Source organism: Biomphalaria glabrata, chromosome 4 (genome assembly GCF_947242115.1).
Source record: "Biomphalaria glabrata chromosome 4, xgBioGlab47.1, whole genome shotgun sequence".
Classification (NCBI taxonomy): Eukaryota; Metazoa; Mollusca; class Gastropoda; family Planorbidae; genus Biomphalaria; species Biomphalaria glabrata.
This window is the reverse complement of record NC_074714.1, coordinates 50,975,366-50,999,590: the sequence shown is the minus strand read 5'-3', so window position 1 is coordinate 50,999,590 and position 24,225 is coordinate 50,975,366. Positions and strand designations below refer to the sequence as shown.

The following is a 24,225-nucleotide window of genomic DNA, read 5'->3' as shown; positions in this document are numbered from 1 at the left end:
TACAACACGTGTGTCCAGCTAGGTATCAAGTTAGCCTATTTTTTTTATTTATTTTTTGACATAGCGCAATGGTTTTAAATTTGGACGATTTTTTTTTGGATCACCCTGTACACTTATGACGTAATTTTAAGGCAAATTAAAATGTATGTTAACTTAAGCAAAAAAAAAGAAACCATGCGGTGACAATATCTTCCTTTTTTTTAAACAATAGGTTTAAGGTTAACTGGATTTCTCGATTGCCTGGTCATCAGAATGCAGACATGTAGTGACAAACATTTCTTAATCAATATTTAATCATTGTTAGTCTTTTTTTTTTTGGAGAGATGGGAATTAATACGAATCGTGTCATGAAATAAGCAGACAAGCCCACTGCTAACGAATCATCAAGGTGGAATTCCTTGTCTAACTTTGTAAACTGGATTAAAAAAATACTTAACAAGCTGGTGTTTTAACAAATGTTTGTACTTACATTTCGTCAATGTAAACGTATAAAGCAATGTAAGCAAAGAACAATTTTTAATTGTCATCAATTAACTTTTTAATTCAATTTCTATACACATCTGATGAACATAGAAAAACATCAAATAATATTTTAAAAATAAAAAACAACTTTAAAAAAATATAGAATCATTATAACTCTAAGAAAGAAAAGTTGCATTCCTCATAGTTATAAATCTATTTCAGAAAGTAAAGTAGGAGCTGGACTTAAAACCTTTGCATCCATTTTGATTTCTTTTACTACAGTTTGAGAATCTGGAAAAAAAATAATATGGCAAACTATAGAAACAAAGTTACTTTTGAATTAAAGCTTGGTTAAACAAAAAGTACAAAGATTTTTTTTTAGAGTTAGTTTATAACTTGCTTTTTCTTTTAAATCAGATTAAATTAGTTTATAATATCTAATTGAAATTAATTCACAGGCTCCAGCAAACATCTTTTTTTTTCTATTATCGCCATGCTAATAAATTAAAAATGTGAAGTTAATACTCCACTTTCAATGATTGGCAGGACATGGATCTTACAATTGTTATTTGTTCAAAGCTACACAGACAAAATAGACAAGTGTGAAGAAAGAAATACATACATGTGCATTTATTGGTTATGTCTTAAAGTAGTGAAACTATATTGCCAAATATATATTGAGTATACATTAGAATTATTAGAAAAGATTCTAGATTTCATAAAAATCTGTGAAAGTATAGGAGAAAAGTATGTGTGCAGCTTAATAAATTGCCTAAATCATGCTATGCTAACATTAGAAGTGGACATTTTTATTTCATAATATGATTTATTACAATTTATGATATATGGTGTGATGACCAATGCATCTTTGTTACAATACAAATAAGAAATGAGATGTGATGTCTTTTAAATTGAGAATTAATTTAAATCCCAAATTTAATTTTTACAAACATTTGTAACTAAGCTTATAGGATAAGAGTTAATTTCTATATAAACCAAGAGATTATGTTGTTAAAGCATGCATAACTAATTCACTTATTTATTTCACGAAAATTCAACAAGACTTTAAATATATATATATTTAATAAATCTTTGTGATAAGGACTTGCCTTGTATCAATCTTGTTTTATATGGAGCTTTTTGTTTTTTTATTGTCACATTTGCTAATGACACTGTTGGTGATGAATCACAGCTATTTATCTAAATAAAAAAAAATTAATATTACAATACATTTCTTTTTTTTTTTAAACAGCAGCATACAGAAGTTCTATTAATTCCCATAATGGAAAGTTTCTAATAAACTTAAATGTAGACAAGACAGTGTTTATCATTTAAAATGTATCAATATTATACATTATATATGATACTACCAGTATATACATATAGATAGAAATGAAGTTGAAAAAATATTTTACCTCATCTCCATTCTCCCCATTATATCTAGAAGAGATTTAGAAAAAAAATAAATGTTTGTTTAACACATTTATTAAATATGAAATACATAGACTAATTGATCTAACAAAAGACTACTTTGAATAAAACAAACTTAAAATACTAAATAGACATGCAAAAGTGTTGCAGAGATGATGTATATTTTTTAGACGCCAGAGGCTGTTATTATTATTATATTATTACTATTCATTGTATTCAATGAACTAATAGTTATGAGCCTGACCTAACAGATATGATCAAATTATCGTCTAATTTGTTGTTGACCTACAGATAAAGAAATTTGTGAATAGCCAATCTCTCATTCATGACCTCTAGAAGAAGTCCCAACCTAGGGAGGTAACTAAAGAGCCTTTGGCTTTGACAGTGTCATATACATGAGTTAATAAAGAACAATAAACTCAACCTATTAAATCTTGTTTTAAAAATCATACAATTATATGTATACAAATTTCATTCTTTCTAAATTAAAAAAAATTAAACTATTTAAAGCTTGTACAACAGAAAACACATTAATTACTAATGTATATATTTTTTTAATTGCTTTATTTTAACAAGCTCTTGACTGGCACAGTGGTCAGTGTATTGGCTTGAGCCCTCAAGTTCCAATTCAAGTCATACAACTTTTTAAAAAGTAAATGCATTTTAAAAAGCTATTACCAAAATACCCCTTTCTCTCCCCCCTCCCTTTTCCATTTACCAACTAGTCCAGAGAAGTGATAGGATCATAGCACACTGAGAAAACTAAAAGCATTAACTCTTTATCTCCGTAATTATTTCCACGTTTGGACATATTTGTTCATTTTTCACATTGGTAGGCCTACATTCTACCCTGTTATGAATAAACTTCAATAACATTTTTGTTTGTAATCATGAAATGTTACTTTTGGTATAGAATTATAAGAGAATGCACGCTCTTTTTATACAAAACAAATTAAAGTTTATAAAACCAAACATTAATTTAATTTAATGGGGTCAAATCAACGATGGTATCGTTAATTGGAAGAGAAAGAGTTAAATTAAAAATATTTCTATTTGCACTGATTTATTATTATTAGTCTAGATCTATTACAAATCTCATTACATGACTGATCCAAACTAATTGATACAATTACACTTATTATAAGCTTAGTTTATACAAAATAAGTATTTTAAAAATATTTTTCTAGTTTATTATATATTTATTCTTCATCTTTCAATTTAAACAAAGTTTAATCATATTAGCAATTATGTTTTAATGACCCCCCAAAAAATTTTACCTCTTTTAAAAGGGATATCATTAAAAAAGCCTTTTTCAATCAATCTAATAAGCCCTCACTCAAATGGAGTTTGATGATGATGATGAATATAATTTTAATTTTACCATTTCATCAATGCATGGCAGAGAAAAGAATTATTTAAGGATTTGAATGGTAGCACTCTAGTGGCTGAGTATATAATAGGGTGTGTGTGTGTGTTAGTTAACAATAGGAACTAGAAGCAGAAATCATTAAATTTGTTTACACTAGCAGCAAGATGGAAAGGGTACAATGGAGATTTGCTGCTGGAAGGGTAACATTGTGACTTAAGGGATGCTTATTATTGGAAGAGTTGAGTGGATAAACATTTGATTGCTGATCATATCTGTGACATTTTTTCTTCGTTGGCCTTTTTGTTCACCAATGAAAATAGCATAAAATAGAAAATTCGCTATCCTAGGTTTCTCACTAGGATTGGGAACACGTCAAGCCTTAGTTCTTCAAAGCATTTCAGAGAATGAAACAACTTTTAGAAAAGGTGTGTTGATGTACAGCATTGTGTTGCTATCTTCCTTTATAAAGGATAGTAAGTAAAGTAAAGTTCCCTTTCAGATATTGCGCCTATAGGGCAGATGATGTAATGGTCATCTGTTTCTGTGGCCCAGGGTTAACAAAGAAAAATGACCTATACAAAGTCTATATAGCCTTTATACTAAACTAAGGATGCGCGATACTGCTATGCGCATCATTGCTAGAAATGTGCAAGTAGTGATATGTATAGATGTTTTCTTTACTCAATCTGAGGGTCTTTACTTTTAAAAGGCTGACATGGTGTATTTTATTGCAATTTGAGATTCCTGTAAATAGCATTTTAATTTCTTGCTGATGCAGTTGTGATGTGGTTATTCTGTGTTATGTGGATATTTTAGTGAAGGGATAATCTAGTACGTAGGGTCACAAAATATTTCATCCAACATTCCTTAACAGGAGACTCAGAGGTATTAGCCATACATTATTAGCAATGTCAACCATATGCAAAAGGACTATCCAAAGTTTTTCCAGATAAGGAATTAATAAAAAAAGAGAAATTGGGGAATTGTTGCATTGCATCTCTAGGCAAGTATTTAAGTAGAAATTACAAAGCAAACAAAATAATTTTTTAACCAGCCCTATTGGCAGACACTATGACATTTAGTTACATTTAATGAAAAAGAGCACATATATACCACATGACCAAACAGCATTCATAATAAAGTAATGTTGCATAAAAAGGTAACTTCTTGAAATTAAAAAAAATTATCCACTGGTTTTGCACTGTGCATTAATACAATTAAAAAATTGCTAAACAAAATAAAACTTACCCATTATGTGAAGAAAGACTACTTTGAAATTTTCTTGATGACAATTTGTTTAATATGCTTTTTCTATCAGCATAACAATCACCATATGTGTCTGAATATAAAAGAGCTTTTTGTTGACAGACAGAAGAATTATTTTCAAGATTTTGAGACCAAAACTCATGATGAGATTGTGTTTCTACCATTTGTCTTGTTTTGTAGACCTTTTCAACAGCTTTAAAACTGGTCTGAAATGGACTTTGTAAATGTTGATATTTTCCTTTTTTTTCTTTGTAATAAGCTTGAAAATCACTTTTGTCCTCACTATATCTAGAAAGTTGTGCTGGCTCGAAATGTAATTGCATGTCCCTGTTAAAAAAATTGGTTTGTTGGTTTTCATTTTCACAGTACTTTCTCTTTCTACCATTACTTTTTCCATCTGGATTTTTTACTTTGTCTATTGTCTGTACTTTTGACAAATTTAAATTCATTCTTTGACTGGGTGAAAAATTTGGAGAACAATACATGTAAGGTGTTAATAGTTTATTTATGTTATTTTCAGCTTCACAAATTCCATTATTTTTAGTTTGATACTTAGGCTTGCCATACGTAAAAGAATTATCTATCAATACGCTTTCCTTTTGTCTTTCTGAATCAATTACATGTTTTTCATGCTGTCTTCTTGTATTATACATTACATTATTATTTATTCCAGTGTCTTGTTTACATTTTGAAGAACGTTTATGGTATCTATCAGATCTTTGTGTTTTTTTTAGCTGAACATCAACATTATTAAGTGAGCTATTCTTTTGTTCACATCTTTTCTGAGGTTGGTCAATCTCCGACAGTGATTTGTCATTACAGAGATTATTTTTATTATCATGTTTAAGCATTGTTGAAATATGAGAGAGCAGTCTGTAAAGAAAATCGTATAAAAATATTTTGATTTAAAATGAAATTATTTAATAGAACAAACGCTAGTTACTTTCAATATGCTTAATAGAAATTAAATTTAAAAGTAGACACCATATTAAAGTGCAATGTTCAAGCATGGCTAAAATCAAGCCAACTTGAATATTATAAATATAAAAAATTTAGATATCATAAAAATTACAGTTACCGTTCCTCAACTTGCTGTAAAATATCTGAAATGCAATCATTATTAGTCTGTTTAAGTAATGAACTTAGCATTACATGAAGACTCTCTGTAATAGAATTCTGGATGGTTGGGATGTTCCAGTCGTTACTGGAAAAACATTTTTGTACAACTTTTTCTAGCTTTGTGCCCAGAGTATCAAGGTGCTCCCTACAAAAAAAAATATAAAAAAATTCACAGATGCTCAACAAAGTAATGTGAACAAAAATATAATTGCTATGATTAAGTATGAAATGGAACCTATTTTTAAGCCAGAATTATTTTTTATACTTACATTATAACTGTATTATTTTGACTTCTCAAGTTTTTTAATGGAAATATGTTTTGATTCAATTGTTTAAAAAGTTGCTTGTGAGTATCTGAAATATCCTTTGTTTGTCTTTTAAATAAGACTTGAAATTCCTCAATCAATTTTGTCCTTAAATCACATAATTTCATTTCCATTTTCTCTTTAACATCAGCCACCTCAGTCATGATCCTAAAAAAAAAAGTACAAAACATTTCTAACCTACAACCTTTTTTAATGAATATTTCCTAGATATATTTTTTTTAAATTATCAATTATTTGTTATTATATTTATTGATATCACTTTTAATCACTAGGAAAAGCAGATAACAAATGTGAAGTCATTTGAATGAAAATAAAATAGGACTTTTCAGCCATACAACTGGTAACATAAAGATAAACCATTAAATTTCATAGATGAAAAATTAACAGTAGGCTGTAGTGCAAGGTTGATGATTCCAATAAATATGGTAGACTTCTATAAGAGAGTAGAAGCACAGATTACAAAAACCTGGTCAACCTGTTTAAAAAGGCTAGATAAATGAGAATAGCATAAAATTGCTGGAGTTGTGTCTGTTCACACAGCTTATATATGTGGTCAGATCATACGTCAAAGCAAAGAATTATATCCCTAGTACTAATTAGATCTTTTTATAACCAGACACAAACCATCTCACAGAGTTGTGCTTACATCCAGTAAAGAAGACAGTGACATTTTCCATTCTCAGGGTAGTCCTTAAGTGGGTTTTGTAAGAAAACTTTATCATATATAATGTGACAGTGTGATCTCAATGAATCGCCTATTATACAAAGAGTACAGAGAAAACAAAAAAGCAATACTTCATGAAGTTTCAAAGCAGCTTTCACTGAAGAAACATCTGGAGTGTATATGGTTAAATCTCTGAGACATGGTCTGCATCTACAGCTCAGCGATTGCAGCAAGTGATAATTATCATCATCCTTGGAGTTCTTTGACATGCATTGGAGACTACTCTTAAAGTATATGAAGAGACTAATCTACCCATAATTTTCCTTTATATTATGCTGAAAGATATTCTTGGGCTTTGACCAAATATTTGAATTATCTCAGCTTCAGTCACTAAAATTTAATTAACATACTCCTATTAACAAGCTAAATTATGAACTAGTATCAAGTTATTACAATCAAAATAGTAAAAAGGGCACCATACATTAATTTGAGTAACATTTAATTTTGCTGAGAAGGTAATGATACTCTTCCTAAATATCCATAATTTGAAAACAAGATGGAAGACACCAGCCAGTATAGCTCTTTTAATAACCTTCAACCTCTTGTTATGTTTGACTGGTATTAGTTATTTGGAATAAAAAATTGTAACATCTAACTACTATTATATTATGTAATCTCAGACACCTCTATATATTGAATGCTATAAAATCAGCTAGAGATTCAATTCAATTGAGTGAGATAATTGGTTGATAATAATAGATAACAGCTTCTACATCATTTAAATGCACAGCAGAGAAAAAACAACAACTTGCTTTTTATCTATTTCTTTCATTTGAGAATTTCTATTGCCATATTGGTTCATACATTCTTTGATATTTTTTTCCAAGCAGTTTTTGTAGTCCTCAGATTGAAATTCTTGCTTTTCCTTGGTCTGTTTCATATATTTGATTAAATCCTAATTAAAAAAAAAATAAGAAGGCAGGTCATCAATGAAATAACAATGATTTCAAAGTAGGATAAGTGATCTGTACTCACATGGTCAAGTGCATATTTGACATATTAAGAGAAAATATATACTGGCAGTAATAAGGGATTTATTTAACCTGCTAAAACATTTGCATGTTATGATAAGAATCATGATGTCATAGTTAAATTATAACACCTTACAAAGACAAAACAAGTTTGTCAAACATTTAAATAGTAGACAATCAACATATATTTAATAGGTTATTTATCTTCTAAATATCCTACCCACAGTAGCATCATCAGACAAGAAAATGAATATTAGGCATGAGCTTTCAGAACAGTGAGCCTTCAATCATTATGCTATTGTTGCCAACCTAGCAGTCAGAATAGGGATTAAATGTATGGCAACTAAACCTTGCTAACTTATCCACCTTAGTTATACCTTCTGAATTTACTTTATTCATACAAGAGTTTCTAATACACTTTAGAAATGAGACCTGTAATTGTGCAAAGCATGTTTAGGATGGGACATCAAACTTTCTAGAAATTTTAAAAGAAATTAAAAAAAACTACCAAAGTACCTCCAGCTTTTGATCCAAATTTGATAAATGAGATGACAGAACATTTTCAACCTCCTTGGACAGTTTTTCTGCACCACTTTGTTGAAAAGCAAGTAATTGTTCTTCCAGAAGTGTTATTTGTTTTTCATTCTGGAAAAAAAAAAAGAGGAATGAAAGAATCCTTGTAAAACAAGGAACATCTTTTTAGTAAATGTTCAACTAGTTCAAAGCTGAAAAAATATTGTGAAATATACCACAGCAATTTTTGTGTGAAGCTCCTCAGATGAAGATGCTTTTTTTACATGTTCACACAACATATTGCAGATTTGTTCCTGATGCTTCCAAACATCTTGAAGGACTGAAATGAAATGTAAAAAAAATAATTATCAGCACTGCATCTGTTTGTTTTAAAAAATTTTAATCAAATATTATGTCTGAAAAAAAAAAGATACTGATCGAGGCATCACCTCCTTAAATTCAGGGAAAGAGATTTTGTTGTTTTGGGAAAATAGCTATTCTCTGTTGTCCCTAACTGAAAAACTTCTGCACAAGATTGCAGTAATCAGAATTTCCAGCATCAAGAGTCCTAATATACCAGTTCATTATGGTTTTTTACTTAACCACACTTACAATAAAGAGAGATATTGTATCTGTCAGATGGATTAGACTGTTATTACATGATTTATGTTGTAATCCACTATTACTAAGAGCTGTCATTATAAGCAAGGCAGTTAAATGAACTCATCATCAAGCTGATTTTTTTCAACTTTTTATCTCCTAATTGATGATTACATTGTTGATTTGACAGCATTCTTTCAATTGTCATGCTTAAAAAGTCAGGTGTTTTGTTTTCTTTTCTCCCAAATTGTTTTTAATTGTTTATAATTTAATCTTAAATAGTTTCCCTTTGGAAAATTTATAGATTTTTTTCATTTTCAATGTGTTTTTACCAAAAACAAAGTTTTTAAAGAGTGGGAAATAAAGAAAAGCTCTATTATTCTATAATAATTTTCCATACAATAGTGAGCTTAAGACAACTTATTTATATATTTTATACATTAGGCTTTGTGAAAATATGAATAACTATCATAAAAAATACATTTTGTTCAATTTGTATAAAAATATTGTCTGATGTAGTTCTTAAGAGACTTATACACATTCGATAAGTTTTTATTTTTAAATTCCACTAGCAGGGCGTGCATCTCCTTAATTCTATACCAAATATAACATTTTATAACAACAAAAATGTTGTTGAAGGCTTAAAGTGGCTATTTGTTGGCCTGAAGCCTGTGACCCTAGAGTGACTAAAACTGGTCATATGTTGACCTGAAGCTGTGACCTTAGAAGTTGTTTTTTTTCTACACTGATGTGTGATTTCCCAAATGAGATGATAGATTACTTTATTTCATGTGTATTTATTTGTAATATATGACTTGTGTGGTGTGCCATACTATTTTGAGTGAGTAACTTTTATTTTTTGTTGAGAAGACGTGTGAGTTTACAGCCAGTTTTTTCAGACATTTGACTCTTCATGTAAATAAATTATTAGTATATGTTTACCTAAGACTTTAAGTCTTATTTTGCATACATTGCATACCTAGAGGTTATTCTTAATAACTTAGGAAATTTAAGTAGGGACCAAAATACCACTGGATGAGCATGCCAGCACACCTTTAACACTGATCGGTTGATCTTAATAACCTAATTCTAGCTATAAGTCACTTGGAGACTCATTATTAACAATAAAGTCACATGAGGACTGTTACTGACAATACATCTCATTGACTCTTTTTAGCTATACCCACTACTAGGTAAAATTAATATATTAAATTTGTTATGTAACATGGAATGCAGGTTAAGTAATTTGTATTTATAAGTAACACTCTGCATCTCAATATTTCTCTGTCCACACATCTACCAGGATTTGGTATATTCTACTTTGCCATACCACTGTATTTCAAGATATTTCTTCAACAAAGGTCTGTACTATTTTTTGTTGTTGCTCCATGTTTCAGACCCATATAGTAGGCTGTAGGAATGGCTTGACTTAGAGTTAAAGTTTGTTATTTTAATCGTTTTAGAAATGTGGGAAGATTTCCAGATTGGTTTTAGGTGGGTAAATGTCTGTTGCGCTACATTTATTTGATGTCTTTACCTGTTCACTTGACTATGCTCACAAGCTATGTGAAACTAACTACTTGTTCTATGGTCTGGGAATCCAGCTCTATGTCTTCTTATTTATTCTTTATTTTAAGTAATTTTTTTGTGTGCCTAATCTTTCCCCTGCTTCACTCAAAGCCTTGACCTTTTCTTGCAGACCTTGTTGTCTGCAATTTATATGTCCTTTAGCTTTTGTCCATTCGATTCCTTTTCTTGAATTAGAGTAGGCTTCTTTTGCAACCTAATCCAGTACTAGCAGAACCAGGAGTGGTAATTGTGAAAGAAGACATCCTTGTTTGACTCCTATGGAAACTGGGAATTCCTCTGACAGTTTGCCACTGTGTATTACTTGGCATCTGAAACCATAATAAATGTTCTTGATAATTGCTATTATTTTGTTTGGGATCCAATTTTGTCTTTATTTGTCAATACTATCAAAAGCCTTTTCAAAATCAATAAAATGTGTTTTAGACAGGAGATTGCAATTTGGCACGATGTTCCACATGAGTGTTGCAATATGGTCAGGACATGATCTTCCCTTTCTGAATCTGGCTTGTTATTCCCTTAGGTGTTCATCCCATGCTCCTTTTTTCTGTTAAGCAGCATTCTGCCTAAAATCTTGCTGCTATCTATAACAAGGTGATTTCACACCATTTCTCGCATTGTGACAGATCTCCACTTTAAGGTAGTTTTATCAGAAGGCCTTTTTTCCACTCACTAGGAGCTGTTTCCATTAACCAAATTTTGTTGAATAGTTTGTGGAGTTTGTTGATAATTTTAGCCAGTCTTTAAGGATATTGAGTGGTATGTTGTAAATACCACAAGCTTTATGTCATTTAGTGCTATTAGTATTTCTTCCTTGATTATTCCTTCCATATTTATGTTTAGTGCACCATTTCACAATAATAATCATAAATAATCAATAATAATCATAAATAACATCATCTAAATTGGTGCAATAATATATGATTATTTTATCTTCTTTGTGATTTTACATTCTTTTGCTCACCAAATTTAGGATGACTGAAATAGCTTTGAGAAAGCATTACATTTAATTTTGATTCAAATTTTGCCTTTCATTGCCTTAATGTTTCTAAATTATTAAAAAATGTTTAACAGTTACTTTAAAAAAAAAAACAAAATAATAATAATAACTTGATAGTTTAAGAGTAAAAGAAACTTACATGTACTCAGTGTTTGAGAAAGCTGTTCTTGTGATAGCTCTGTATTTGTATCTAATTTCTTTTTAAATGCACCAAGAGCATTCCTTATCTTAAACAGATTGAAGTAAAAAAAAAAGAGAAGTTTTTATTTTAAAGCAAGGACCTTTTTGTTACCGGTACTAAGATATTTTTTTTATAAAAAAAAGAAATTTTAAAATATTACTTAATGAGCTATCAGTATTTTAATGGATTCATGTAATACATTTTAAATAGCCTTAATCTAATTTGTCTGTCACTTGATTTGTTAATGCTGCTATTATGTGGTACCTGTTATGGTAATTTAAAAAACTAGATAGATAGATTCTGAAGATGAAATATGGTCTAAATAATTAATGAATCTTTAAAAATTAAAAAAGAAAATAATAATCTAAACCTCTTTGCTAGAATCTTGGAATGAATTTTTTATTTGTTGCAAAAGATCTCTGAAATAAAAACAACAAAAAAAATAATTAAAAATGCAAAAGAGTTAACTAATAGACATCTCAAATTTTTTTTAGAAAATATACTTATTTCAAGTACAATGAATGTGGTGGTGAACTCTGATTTTAAATAGCATATTTAGTTATTGATACCCAACAATACCAATAGAAGATTTACATTAAAAGGGAAGCTAAGAAAGAAGTTACTTGTCAATTGAAGTGTGGGAAATAAGTGGAGATTAACTCTTTACCACTTAACTTATTTTGAGCATAATGAAGGCTCATAGCTTGAGACAAATATAAGGTCTTAATGGAAATAACTAAATATGTTTGTGATAAGAAAGAATACAAATTATTTGGTGCATCCATATTTTAGATTGCACTTTTAATCTTTAAGACATACATCTAAATGTGAGAGATGGTCAAATACAATAAAACCTTAGAGGCTTTTATCAATTGTTTGCAACAAGGCAGATGGGAAAGACTGTACAGTATTATAGGAAATTATTTAGTGAATAATTTAAATTGTAGAAGCTTTTTGTTAATAACTTTAATCAAATAAAACTTTTTTAAACCTACTGATGATGAAATATTGCAGGCCTAAAGATATACAATGCTTTAATTTTTTAGCCAAATATTATTTTATTTCTACTATGATGCACTGCTAAAAAATTTCAATAAAGAAACTTATATAATGTTTTTTTTTACATACCTGTTTAGACCTGCTGTCTCGCTCACTGTACCCCCTAAAGATGTTCTACTTTCAATTACACTATAGCACTTATTGGAATTATTTGTGCTACCTGCTGTACTAGTATTACTACCTTTTCCTTCTTTATCGAGTTGGGACTTCAAAAGTGATTTTTTGTTCAACCACTTTTCATACATAGTCATTCTCTTTTGCGAAAGTATCTGTAAAAAAAAAACAAGTAATATATTTTTTAAAAATCCTTTTTTTTTTTTTAATACAAGGCTTATCTAAGGGAAAGAATGCTGCACTTACAACTATATCTATAAATAATGTAATAAGTTATTACCTTTATTCTATATCAAACAAAATAATTAATTACCAGTAATTAATTGACTAATTTGTTAATTGTTTAAATTGATTCATGTCTTGGCTATGCCAATAAATAATTGTGCAAAGTGCAGAGAATGGGTGTAGGAGAAATAATGTGTACAAACTTTTTATCAGACAGACAGTATGAGTTGATGTAAGCTTTGTAATTAAATACAGCTTTTGACTGGATTAATGTGATTATACTATTAACTTAATATGCTTACATAAGTTAACGCAACCTCTTAAACGAACGTTAACATTTTAAAAAAATCAACATTTATTAATTTATAAGATACCTCATTTTGTGGCCCAGAGCTGTTCTGCGAAAAAAGATCTTGGGTATTAATTTGAGAAAAATCAGAGCATTGAGAATCAGGTGCATATGATGAAGGGTGATGGCTACTACCAGCTGAGTCTTGACTATGATGAAACCACATTTCCTTCCTATATGGTAAAAAACAAAAAAAAAACATATCTAGGGTTGAAGTTTTGACAAAAGCTATTCCAATTCATGTAGTTTTCCTCTCCTTTGCCTGTTAGATTGGCGATTGCTGCAAGTGTCTCTTTGGTCACTGTTTAGTGTTATCGCATCAAGGACAAAGGACTAGGAAATGGAAACATAAAGAGTATCCAACACTATTAAATTCGGGCAGCAAGGAGTAAAGCTGATAAAAAAAGAAGGCCACAAAGAACATCCACACAGAACAAACAATGACTAAAGGTTTTTGTAAAATGTTTGTTTGTAAAATGTTTTACATGTTTCGGATGTTCCTTCAGAGTTGAAGATAATTACTTCCTAGTCCAAACCTCCCGCAGGACGACGGGGGATGGGAGCGGGCAGGGTTTGAACCCTCGACCATCGATAAATGTGAACGACAGTCCAGCGCGCAAACCGCACGACCAGGCAGCTCTTAGATCTAACTAACAATAATTAAATCAAGATATATTAGACATGAAAAGATAGGCTATGAAAGAGTGACATCTCAATACTAGTCTGGATTCTAGATCTATATTTCCTATATCTAGATCTAAGTACGCTAATTTTAAGTAATTTCTTACTAAAGCAAACTTGTTTTTCTTTAAACTGAAATCAAATAAATAAGAATAGATTTAAAATAGATAAATTAGATTTCAATCTAGATCTTAACTACCTCAATAGTCTAAATTTACAGAAAATGTAAATTTGATCTAGAATCTAGCATAATCTAAATTAGAGATTCTCAAACTATGATGAGTCACACCCTCTTAGATGTGCTGACAAGGGAGAGTGTGAGGGCAGTCTTTTTCAAGGACATAAAAATCTGTTGTAATTGCATTCTAACTGCATATTTAAGAACTAATTCAGTGAAAATGACACTATTGCCAATACTTAAAAAAATGTATTTTTATTAAATAGATTTGCGTCATTTCATGAGGAATTATTTTATCTGTAGCAATACATTTTCCTTATCTTATATAATACAGACGTTACTTCAAAAAACGAAGATGATTTTCCAAGCTTATGATCTAATCTATAGCTTATAGTTAAGGGTCTCCAAGAAAATTTAGCACTGACATAATATCTAGGCCTATTAAGGACCCTGTATCTCAAAATACTAAAATAGCTAAGGGCATATTCAAGTCTAAATGATCTAGATCTACCTCTTATGTCTAGAGAGTTTCTTAGGATGTGTTCCATTCTTTAAGAAAGGGGTAAAAAAATGTTTGAGAATTTCAGCACTTGAACACATCGACCTCACACACTTAGACATCAAATTTAATCTGTGAGTAGTAATACAATAAAACATAAGAGATCTATTTTTATAGAAAATAGGATGAGGAGTTCATAGATTCAGTTTTTTTCCTAGGTTTAACTTCATAGAATTCTAAATGCTGCTGGTAAAATTAGTGGCAAAAAAACAACAACTCCATGATCTGGGCACCTGTTTGAGACAAACATTAATAAAAAAGCTAAAAAGATTCTAGAACCAAAAATTACCCTTTGGGTCAGGATTTTGTGTTTTACCATCACAAAAGAGATACAAGACACCGATAGCAAAACGAATAACACACAAAAACAAACTAAATTAGAATCTATAATATTTTAAATTAATAATAATATAATTATATTATAAGACTTAAGAGTGAAAATCTAATCTAATCTTCTAGTTTAATAGTAATAATAGACTAACTAAGGTCTCGACTAGACTCTGTCTCAGTGTCTGTCACTGTATCATAAGTGTATCATCATAGACGTCATAGTCTATCAGTATCAGTAGTGAGTAGATCTATCACTTCACTATCTGTCTACTCACTGTCTATAACTTCAAGATCTACTGATAGTGATACTCACACTGTATCACACTCAATTCACACACAGCTGTCACTAGAGTATCTACTTTACTTTTAGTCTTTAGTTTTATAATAATATAACTTATAAGATAAGATCATCTGAATTAATCTGATCATGAAGTGAAGATTCTTATCATAAATGACATAATAATCAAATGATAATCTAATCATCTAGTCTAGTAGATGATAGATCTAACTGTCTAATTATTAATAGACTAATAAGTAAATAATCTAATGATCTAATGTCAATAAATGTGACGATTTAATCATTTAAAAATTAATTGTCTACTACTACAAGACATAGGTCACATAGTAGACTAGATCCTAAATGTATCAAATGTAGATCTAGTCTAGACTTAAGATGTTGATAGTTACCAGAGGGGCAGTACTGTTGGGAGTATTGTTAATCTAGATCTAGATCTCTAGAATAGATCTATTCTAGATAGATCTAGATAGATCTCGATTATTTATGTACATCTAAATTTGGTCTAGTCAAGCAGACGAACATTTTGAAAATTGCCAGATTTTTTCGGCAGCATAATTTAGATCGATGTCTATACTACGACAAAGCAGAGATAATGAAGCTGGATTTTTTTAAAGATTCAATAGATATAAAAATATATATTTTTTTTAAATATCATAGTCTAAGACTACGCAAAGAGAAAATGAATAATTATCAAAAATTCTGACAATGGGCAACAACTTCTTAGACAAAATGAAAGGAAAAGTGTTGCCGATTTACCCCTTATTTATCCCTTTGTTATATTTTAACTTCAAACATAATCTTGCTAGATCTAGGTCTACAAATACAACATATGTCAATATACAGTAGAAAAAAAAAAAGAATACCCCCCCCCCGCCTAAAAAAAATGAAAAAAGCGGACAAAAAATCAACAAGACCCTAGATGACGTTATTAAATCATTAAATCAAGAGGAAGAGATTTATGTTGTAAATTAAAAAAAAAAAAAGAAAAATGCATTGTTATGCATACATCTATGATCGAGACACACACATTCCCTTTACATACACACACACACACACATATATATAATTTACTATATACATAATAGGTCCACTTCTGAATCCTGATAGCCTACTTGATTGTAGCTTGATGTTTGTGATGCCTTCTATAGAGCACACGGGTCTCATCAGAGCCTAACAAAAGTGCAGCTGGAGCGATTTATTCCACAATACTCTCGCTTGGAGGCTAGTATTTGCCTGAGCAAGAGGGTTATATAAACTTAAATTCTCTTGCAAAATGATGCGTCATTTGATATTGTTCTTACCAGATATGTAAAGTGATCTAAAACTAAATCTAGATGTCCCAGAAATTAAGATTGTAATCGTTGGATAATAAAGATAATAGTAATAATAGAAACCTCTTCGATTCCGAGTGCAGTGTTTTACATTGTTGGCCTCCTTCAATCGTAGAATGACAATGGTTCATCTCGCACACTTCCTCATGTGGCTGTGGAACCCTATTTTGGAGAGACACTCCGCCCCGTCCACAAATATCGTAGGTTAAGGTGGCTTTTGCTTCGGTGATAGAGGAGCTGGCCATTTTTCGGATTGTACGTTTTTCTTCCTGAGCTGAGACCTATGTTCTTTCACTGTCCATAGCTATCTTTGCCTTGCCAGAAGAAGGTGTAGTCTTTTTCTTTGGTTGAACCAGAGTCAGCTAAACGAATTTCCTGGAGGGCGGCAATGTAGGCCTATATTTTGAGCCTGGACAGTTCATCGTTTATTATTGCGGATTTTCTGGCATCTTCTGTGTCCGGTAAGTTTTCATTCAGTTTATAAAGTACGCACATTCAATGTGCCCAGTTTTAAGAGTGGTACATTGGCTTTGTGCATGCTTTTCAGATTTTGTCCTATCCTCGTGTACCACAACGAGGTAGACAGGCATGACGGGACAGCACCTTATTGGCTGGGGGCAGCCCAGCTTGAGGCGGCGGTAGCTGTCCACCGACGAAAGTGACCCCTGACGCCCTGCTCTACATCAATTGAGCATTTGAGCTTATAACCGGTGACTGCCACCTCCCGTGTTTGGCCGACGCTAAAGGCGAAGCTGGAGTGTCCTCTCCAGTTTTTTTTTTTATCGTTGGATAATAAAGATAATAGCATAGACATAAATAAATATAGACTGGAAGTAGGAAGTTATTTTTATTTGGGGGGAGTCAATATGTTTTATGTACTATATCTATGTGAAAAAAAAATGGCGGCGATTGAGCTATAAATTCTAGGACTAACATTTCAGCCAATATATACCTTTGATCTTTAGTTTTGAAAAGTACAAAACTGCCCAATTCCCAATATTTTGTCTTTGTTTTATAATCATAGACATAGGCAAATATATATAGGTTTGTGATGTGGATCTACACACTTATCTTTTCCCAAATATTTCCGATAATAATTTGTTCTTTATCGTCCAGTCTATATATATATGTCTATGGATAATAGTAATAATAGAAACTTCTTCTATTCCGAATGCAGTGTTTTACATCTGGCCTCGCAAACCCATTTATTAAAGATAGTATTCGTATTTATTGAAAAAAAAATTATGCAAACTAAAAAAAGAGATGGTAAATAAAATATGTAATCCAATAATACAAAGTAAAGCTATTGGGGTAAAATAAAGAAAAAATGGGAGGAGAAATGTTTCTGTTTAGCTTATTGTGTCTACATGAGTGACTACAGTTGACAGACATAATTTAAGTTATAAGGTCCTATATACGAGAACCTAGTATGAATATTTTAAACTGCACAAAAGAACACTTGATTCTATATTAGGATTCTTCCAGGCTTCTTCATTTAACTACTTTATGGATTAATATTTTTTCTTGTTGCTTTTAATTGACAGACATTGATGTAACACGCGCACAAACTAGATGATATAGATCTATGTAACCGAATATTTATTAGTCATTCTTAGTTTCGTTACTTTGTCTGGACGAATTTGGTAATAGCGATTTTAGCGCCACCATTCCATCAAGACTTTCATTGGCTCTTCGATTTTTTTAACCTCGGTATTGTGTCCCTTAGTAACCAAAATAAAGACAGTGAAAGGCTACTACTTTCACTTACGGAACACCAAGGATTATGTATATTTAAAACTCTTTTTATATAATGACAGCCTTCAACCGTTAGTGTAATGGCTAAAGTTTCCACCAATAACGTTGGGAGTTGGGTAATATAATAATCATAATCTAGATCTACATATTTTACTAATTTTAGTTTTAGTACTTAACTTATTTTACTTATACTTTTAAACTAAAACTTGTAATACTTGTATTATATTTAAAAACTAGATTTTACTTGATGAAAGATTCTTATTGAATCTTGAAGTTATTCTACTAGACTAGTAGATCTAATACTAATACCTACTAGTAGTATAGTTACTAGTAGTATAGTTACTTATAGTAGTACTATATTATCTAGATCTAATTCTAGTATTATATTTTACTTTTTTTTAAAGTCTAGTACTAGATTTAGATCTTTGAATCATGAATGACTTGAGGTGATCTACTATTATTATTTTAGCATACTTATTATAGTTATACTTACTATTAGTACTAATATTTCTAATTGAGTAATAGTACTATTTAATTGAACTATTTTAAGTATTTTGACTGTCATTTTGAATATTTGTTTTTACTCTTGACATAAACTCTTCTATGAATCTGTCATTCTATCACTCTATGATCTCTCTCTCTCTCTCTTTCTCTCTCTCTCTTTCTCTCTCTCTCTCTCTCTCTAATATATATATATATAATATATATCTAGATTCTATATAATCTATATCTAGATTCTAAGCTATTAAATCTTGACAGACTCTAGCTAATTATAATGTTTTTTTTTAAACTAGATCTACTTTCTGATGCTGAGGTATTTTGAGTATACATTTTGGAATGTTTGGATGAAGACACTTATAATCACTTATTTTATTTGTTTTATTCAGATTTTGAGTACATTTGGTAGATCTAGACTATAGATGTTCGTATATCATATAGATCTATTCTAACTGTACAACTGATGTTCTGTAGTTTTTCAGATTTACTGTGTCTGTCTACATTAATTTAAACAAGTTTAATTGCAGCAGCCTTTAGATATAATTTTAACTGTTTCTTTGACTTGTTATCCTCACCTTTTCTGGCTATAGTGAATAAGAATAATTATTTCTAAGAAAGTATCAAACTTAAAAAAAAACAACACTTTATAGTTGACTATGTTTTGACAAGGTTATAAAAAAAACACCTTCCCAGCACAAGGTGATAAAAATCTAAATGTGTATTTCCAGAAAATAATAGTTTTAGAAAATAGTTTTGTTTGTTTGTTTTTTTACACTGTAAACATCTCATTTTCATCAAAACTGCAAAGATCAGTTTCATTTAAATAATATATACCTTAATATTTATAAGTCGTCAATTATTTCTTTCTTTATTGTTTTATAAAGCAAATAATACTATTAGTATTACTTCTCTATTTTAGTTTCCAACAGGATATTATGGGCACTATCGAAGCAGAGTTCGGACAGATTTTTTAAATGAATATAGACAGTTAGCTAAGCCACAGCCACCCAATCGATTTATTCATCGTGCCTCTGTGAGTATAATATTCTTACATCCACCTTGTTTAGTTTGTTAAAATGAATGAAAATAATACCTTCAGTCAGATGTTCTCATTTTTTTTACCCAGTGACTTTTCTAGTGTTGACTCAAATAGTCAAACCAAAATAGTCTAGGTTAGTAGAGTAGACATGGCAACATGATAGGATAAAGCCCTATAGCTGTATAGAAAATACAAAACAGTTCTAGTAATTTTCAGAAACACAAGGCCATTACTTTCAGTTGGGAACAAATAAGTCAAACTTGCTATGAAATCTCATTGAATGTGACAGGCATTATTAAAGAATAAATTATTTATGTTCGGTGTTTTGGAAATATTTATGTTTGAATGATGTTATCTCATTTATTCAGATTTTTAAAAAATTTCTATTTAATGTACTTTTATCAAATAGCAACCTGTAACAGCACATGCGTTCTCACTCCATGACAATAAGAATGCATCAATTGTAGATGCCTCCTACTTTGAACAAGTAAGGGAATATGTAATGTTTTTAAAGTAAAAATAGCATTGTTTATATAGTTTTATGTTACAAGGTTTGTCAGCTTTTAAATTTAACAAATTTTGATCTAAAGCTTAATAAAACATAGCCTTGGAACAAATCAAGAGTGTTGCTGATATGCAATGCTAGTAAAACAAAATTACACTTCTAGATATTTAACATGCAGCAATTAGTTAAAAGGGAGCAGAAATAATTTCTGACCGCACACATTACCCTCTGCTTACTTACTTACTTACTTAGACTTAGGTCCTCCCGCGCCATTCGGCGCATTGGGCGGCAAGCTGTCTCCATAAAGGTTACACAGCCTTTTAAAATTTATTATTTTGAATGCAAAAGATTGTAAATTTCTTTATTTAGAGATGCATATTATGATTAAAAAAATTCTTCAATGCACCAGGGAGTATCAAAGGCTTTAGTGCACAAAGCACATATAGACAGTTGTGCAACAATAACATCACCCTTGAATCATATGATTTACTGGTAGACTTTAAAAAATTTATTATCTATTGTTGATAGTAATGACATGAACTTGAAAAATACTTGACACCCCTCTTAACACTGACTGCAATGCATTGCAATTTTGGAAAGAGAAGGATTTTAAACATTAGCTTCTGACAATGGCATTGATTGCTAAAAAGCTACATGATTTCAAACCATTCCTGAGTTGATCAACATAATATTTGACAGGATGATAGGATGTGTTACTGATTATTTGCTCATAAAGTTACAGAGAAGAAAGATTTTTTAAGAGTTCTCCTTATTGAAATATATTTTAAGAAATAGAAGAAATATAAAGTGTGTTAGGGTAAATACTTTACAAGGGAACTTAATTGTCCTGAATGATACTTGTTTGGAAACTGATAATGTAAGAAAAGGTTTTCTAAAATGATGTTACTTGTATGATAGGTTGTACTTAAAATGAAATTTAAATGATGGCAAAATTAAAATGAGAAATTTGCTCATTGGGTACATGGGAAAAAAATATTGAGAAGCACTAGTGTAATAAACAACATTATTAAATAAACTAAAATGCTATTCATCTTTTTTCTATTCAGGGCTTGGGCAGAAGAAGACTTCCAGAAAAGTCTGGGGGTTTTGATCCTACATTTATAGCATGGTGCCCTAATAAGATAAATATGAAAGCAGGAAGGCCTTTGACATCTACATATAGACATGATTTTCGCTTGGAGGAAAGCAATTTTCAAATGCTTGTCAAACGGCCAAAAACTTCCTTTGATGGTCCACCAACAACCACCTATCGCACAGTGCATGGGGCTGATGCTCCCAATCGAGACTTAATTAATGCAATGAACAATGAAGCATTAATGCTCACTACACAGCACAGGCAGAGGCAGGCTAGATTGAGAAAATCTGATTACAGGGAGAGTGTGGCATCTTGTCTGTCTTGGTATCGTCCTAAAGTTCCTGCTGCCACCTTGTACACAAACTACACCGATATTGATCTCAGGCCAGTCCAGCAGGCAAACACTTGCCCTATTTCAGCAGGTAGCACCGTTGAAAATCAAGACACCTCTTCCCCTCTTGAAACTGGAGCTGTTGTAAATTAACTATTTTAATGACTCATCTGAAAGTAAAGCCCACAGCATTACCAAATGAATTCATACCATCCCTTACTTTTCATCTGATAATCAAAGTATGTCGGCAATATATCTAAAGAAGGTGTTTTTTTTTTAAAAAGAAAATGTTTAATTTTTTAGAAAAGTAACTGTAAAAAAATGAACTGTCTACAGGGGTGTACTGGGTATCAAAATCGGCAAAGGCATTTCTATACCATCCGGCCCATAAATTGTATATTAAATTTATATGATGGACATCCAATTCTACCCTGTCTTCAAAATCATTATTTTAAGTTTGATTATTAATAGCTGTACACATGCATACAGTGAACACTATATCCTTATAAGGAATTTAGGCCTTATGTTGCTTTTTAATCGCAAAGTGTGTAGGCCCTAAAAGGATGAAGCCTTTTAGTAGCTACGTCTACGCTACGGATGTAGGTTATTACATTATTTTGGAAAATGAGTTAGATTAAATTAGTAGGCCCAGTAGTGTCTGAAATATATTTTTTTAAATATGTCGCTTAGATGGCCCCTTTTGTAAGAGAATACTATAAAAGCTTTAACAATTTAATACATACCATAGTGGCATCTGTGCAGCTCTTATCTTTAGGTAAAGAAATGAAATCAAATACCATTACTACCAGCTGATTAAAATGTTATATATAAATTAAATTACACCAAATATTTATTGTTGCTCTCTCTATATCTCTATATATTTATAGACTACAATTTGTTTTTAATTCATTCATCAGAAACTAGTGAATAAATTATTGTTAATATTAGTAGTTTTGAATTAGGTAATGTACTAGTCTTTATGTTGCTATTTCATACTCTCACAAAAATAAACTTAAGCTCAAGCAATGTTACTGTCTTGTTGATCTTGTCATATATGTTTACATAGATGTGTTATAGTTGATCAAAGTTAGTATTTTTTATTTACAAGTTATTTAAAATATAAATGATTCCATTTTGCTTTAATTTACCTTTTTTTTTTATAAACTTTTACAATTGTTTTTATTGTACAGCATTATTGTTGGCATGTTACTTGTTAATTATTTTTTGTTTGAAAAAGAAACAAATTTTAACTAAAGTCACTTGTTGACTAAAGAAGTACCGACCCACTTGATCATTTTTTCCTAGCTTAGTCTCTGAGGGAATATATATATATATATATTTGAATATATATATTTTATTACAACAGATAATGCATTCAATTTATTTAATAATTTGAAGGCATGGTGGCCCTGTAGTAAAGCTCTCGGCTTTTGAACTGAGGAGTCTAGAGAACTCCCAGTGATTTTGAACTTTCAGATTTTAGAACACCCATGGTCACCTGACATGTTGAGACAGTAAGGAGGGTTGGTCGTTGCCACATGACACCTTATTCACTTATGGCCATTGAAACAGATAGATCATATTGTATGAAAAGGTTTCCTATTCATGAATTAATATTTAAGGTATAATTATTTCAACTTTGTAAATTCTAATGCTATGTAGAAATGTTGAATTCAGTATAAATGATATGAAGGCTTAATTTAGCTTTGATATTAGTAGGCAAAATTTCACTCCAATTTTTAATTTCAGTGCTTTTTTGAATATTAATAACAGAAAAATAATAATATATATCAAAAATAAAAAAAAGAAGTACTGAAAATGTATAATTTATTTAATCAAAGCTGTATTTTCTCAGGACATTGATGTACATTTTTTTCTTTGTAGAGAAATTATAGATTTTATTTAAATTATAGCAAGTCATTTAATTTTTTCTTTTCTTATTTTTAAATATTGTAGTTTATATATTCTGTATTTTACATTTATATAAAAATAATATATTTATTCACTATAAGATGTCTTCTATTGGTATTTTGTCTTTAAATTCTTATTTGTTATGGCAACATTTTTCTCGGCATTTATGCTGATGGTGTTGTCCTTTAGAAATCCGGAAGGAGGGCAACCATAATACAAAAAGTGTTGCAAGAAGATCTCTATACTTTCTGCTCATACAAAAAAAAAAGGATGCTAGAGATAAACACATCCAAGACGGTCTATTCTCTGTTCACGCTCCGCATTGGCATTGACGGGCAGCTTTACCGACTCTCCCTCACCGGAGTAGGTTCTTAGCATGGAGAAGCTACTCAAGTACCTTGGTTTAACATCTCATTG

At 30.5% G+C, this 24,225-nt stretch overlaps 2 protein-coding genes across 7 annotated transcripts; one reads left to right on the top strand and one right to left on the bottom strand.

Moving 5' to 3' along the window:
* Positions 1 to 528: 528 nt before the first annotated feature.
* Positions 529 to 17,001, bottom strand: LOC106077905 (uncharacterized). Of its 6 annotated transcripts, XM_056028031.1 has the most exons (15): positions 15,732 to 15,869; positions 14,667 to 14,786; positions 13,322 to 13,469; positions 12,678 to 12,877; positions 11,920 to 11,968; positions 11,508 to 11,595; positions 8,418 to 8,521; positions 8,185 to 8,313; positions 7,450 to 7,592; positions 5,917 to 6,120; positions 5,607 to 5,792; positions 4,511 to 5,401; positions 1,878 to 1,902; positions 1,572 to 1,662; positions 529 to 753 (listed from the first exon to the last, which is right to left on the bottom strand). In XM_056028031.1, exons 2-15 carry the CDS (start codon positions 14,774 to 14,776, stop codon positions 668 to 670), a joined length of 2,454 nt encoding a protein of 817 aa, XP_055884006.1. In that variant the 5' UTR covers positions 14,777 to 14,786; positions 15,732 to 15,869; the 3' UTR covers positions 529 to 667. The 6 variants fall into 6 exon arrangements, with proteins under 6 accessions (XP_055884006.1, XP_055884008.1, XP_055884005.1 ...); XM_056028033.1 differs by lacking the exons at positions 14,667 to 14,786; positions 15,732 to 15,869 and adding an exon at positions 16,737 to 17,001 and having other exon boundaries at positions 4,511 to 4,855; XM_056028030.1 differs by lacking the exons at positions 14,667 to 14,786; positions 15,732 to 15,869 and adding an exon at positions 16,737 to 16,990.
* A 1,352-nt stretch (positions 17,002 to 18,353) lies between these two features.
* Positions 18,354 to 22,923, top strand: LOC106077901 (uncharacterized). Its single transcript, XM_056027378.1, has 4 exons — positions 18,354 to 18,544; positions 19,846 to 19,959; positions 20,375 to 20,452; positions 21,538 to 22,923. The coding sequence occupies exons 1-4, from the start codon at positions 18,509 to 18,511 to the stop codon at positions 22,048 to 22,050; spliced, it is 741 nt and encodes a 246-aa protein (XP_055883353.1). The 5' UTR covers positions 18,354 to 18,508; the 3' UTR covers positions 22,051 to 22,923.
* Positions 22,924 to 24,225: the final 1,302 nt, after the last annotated feature.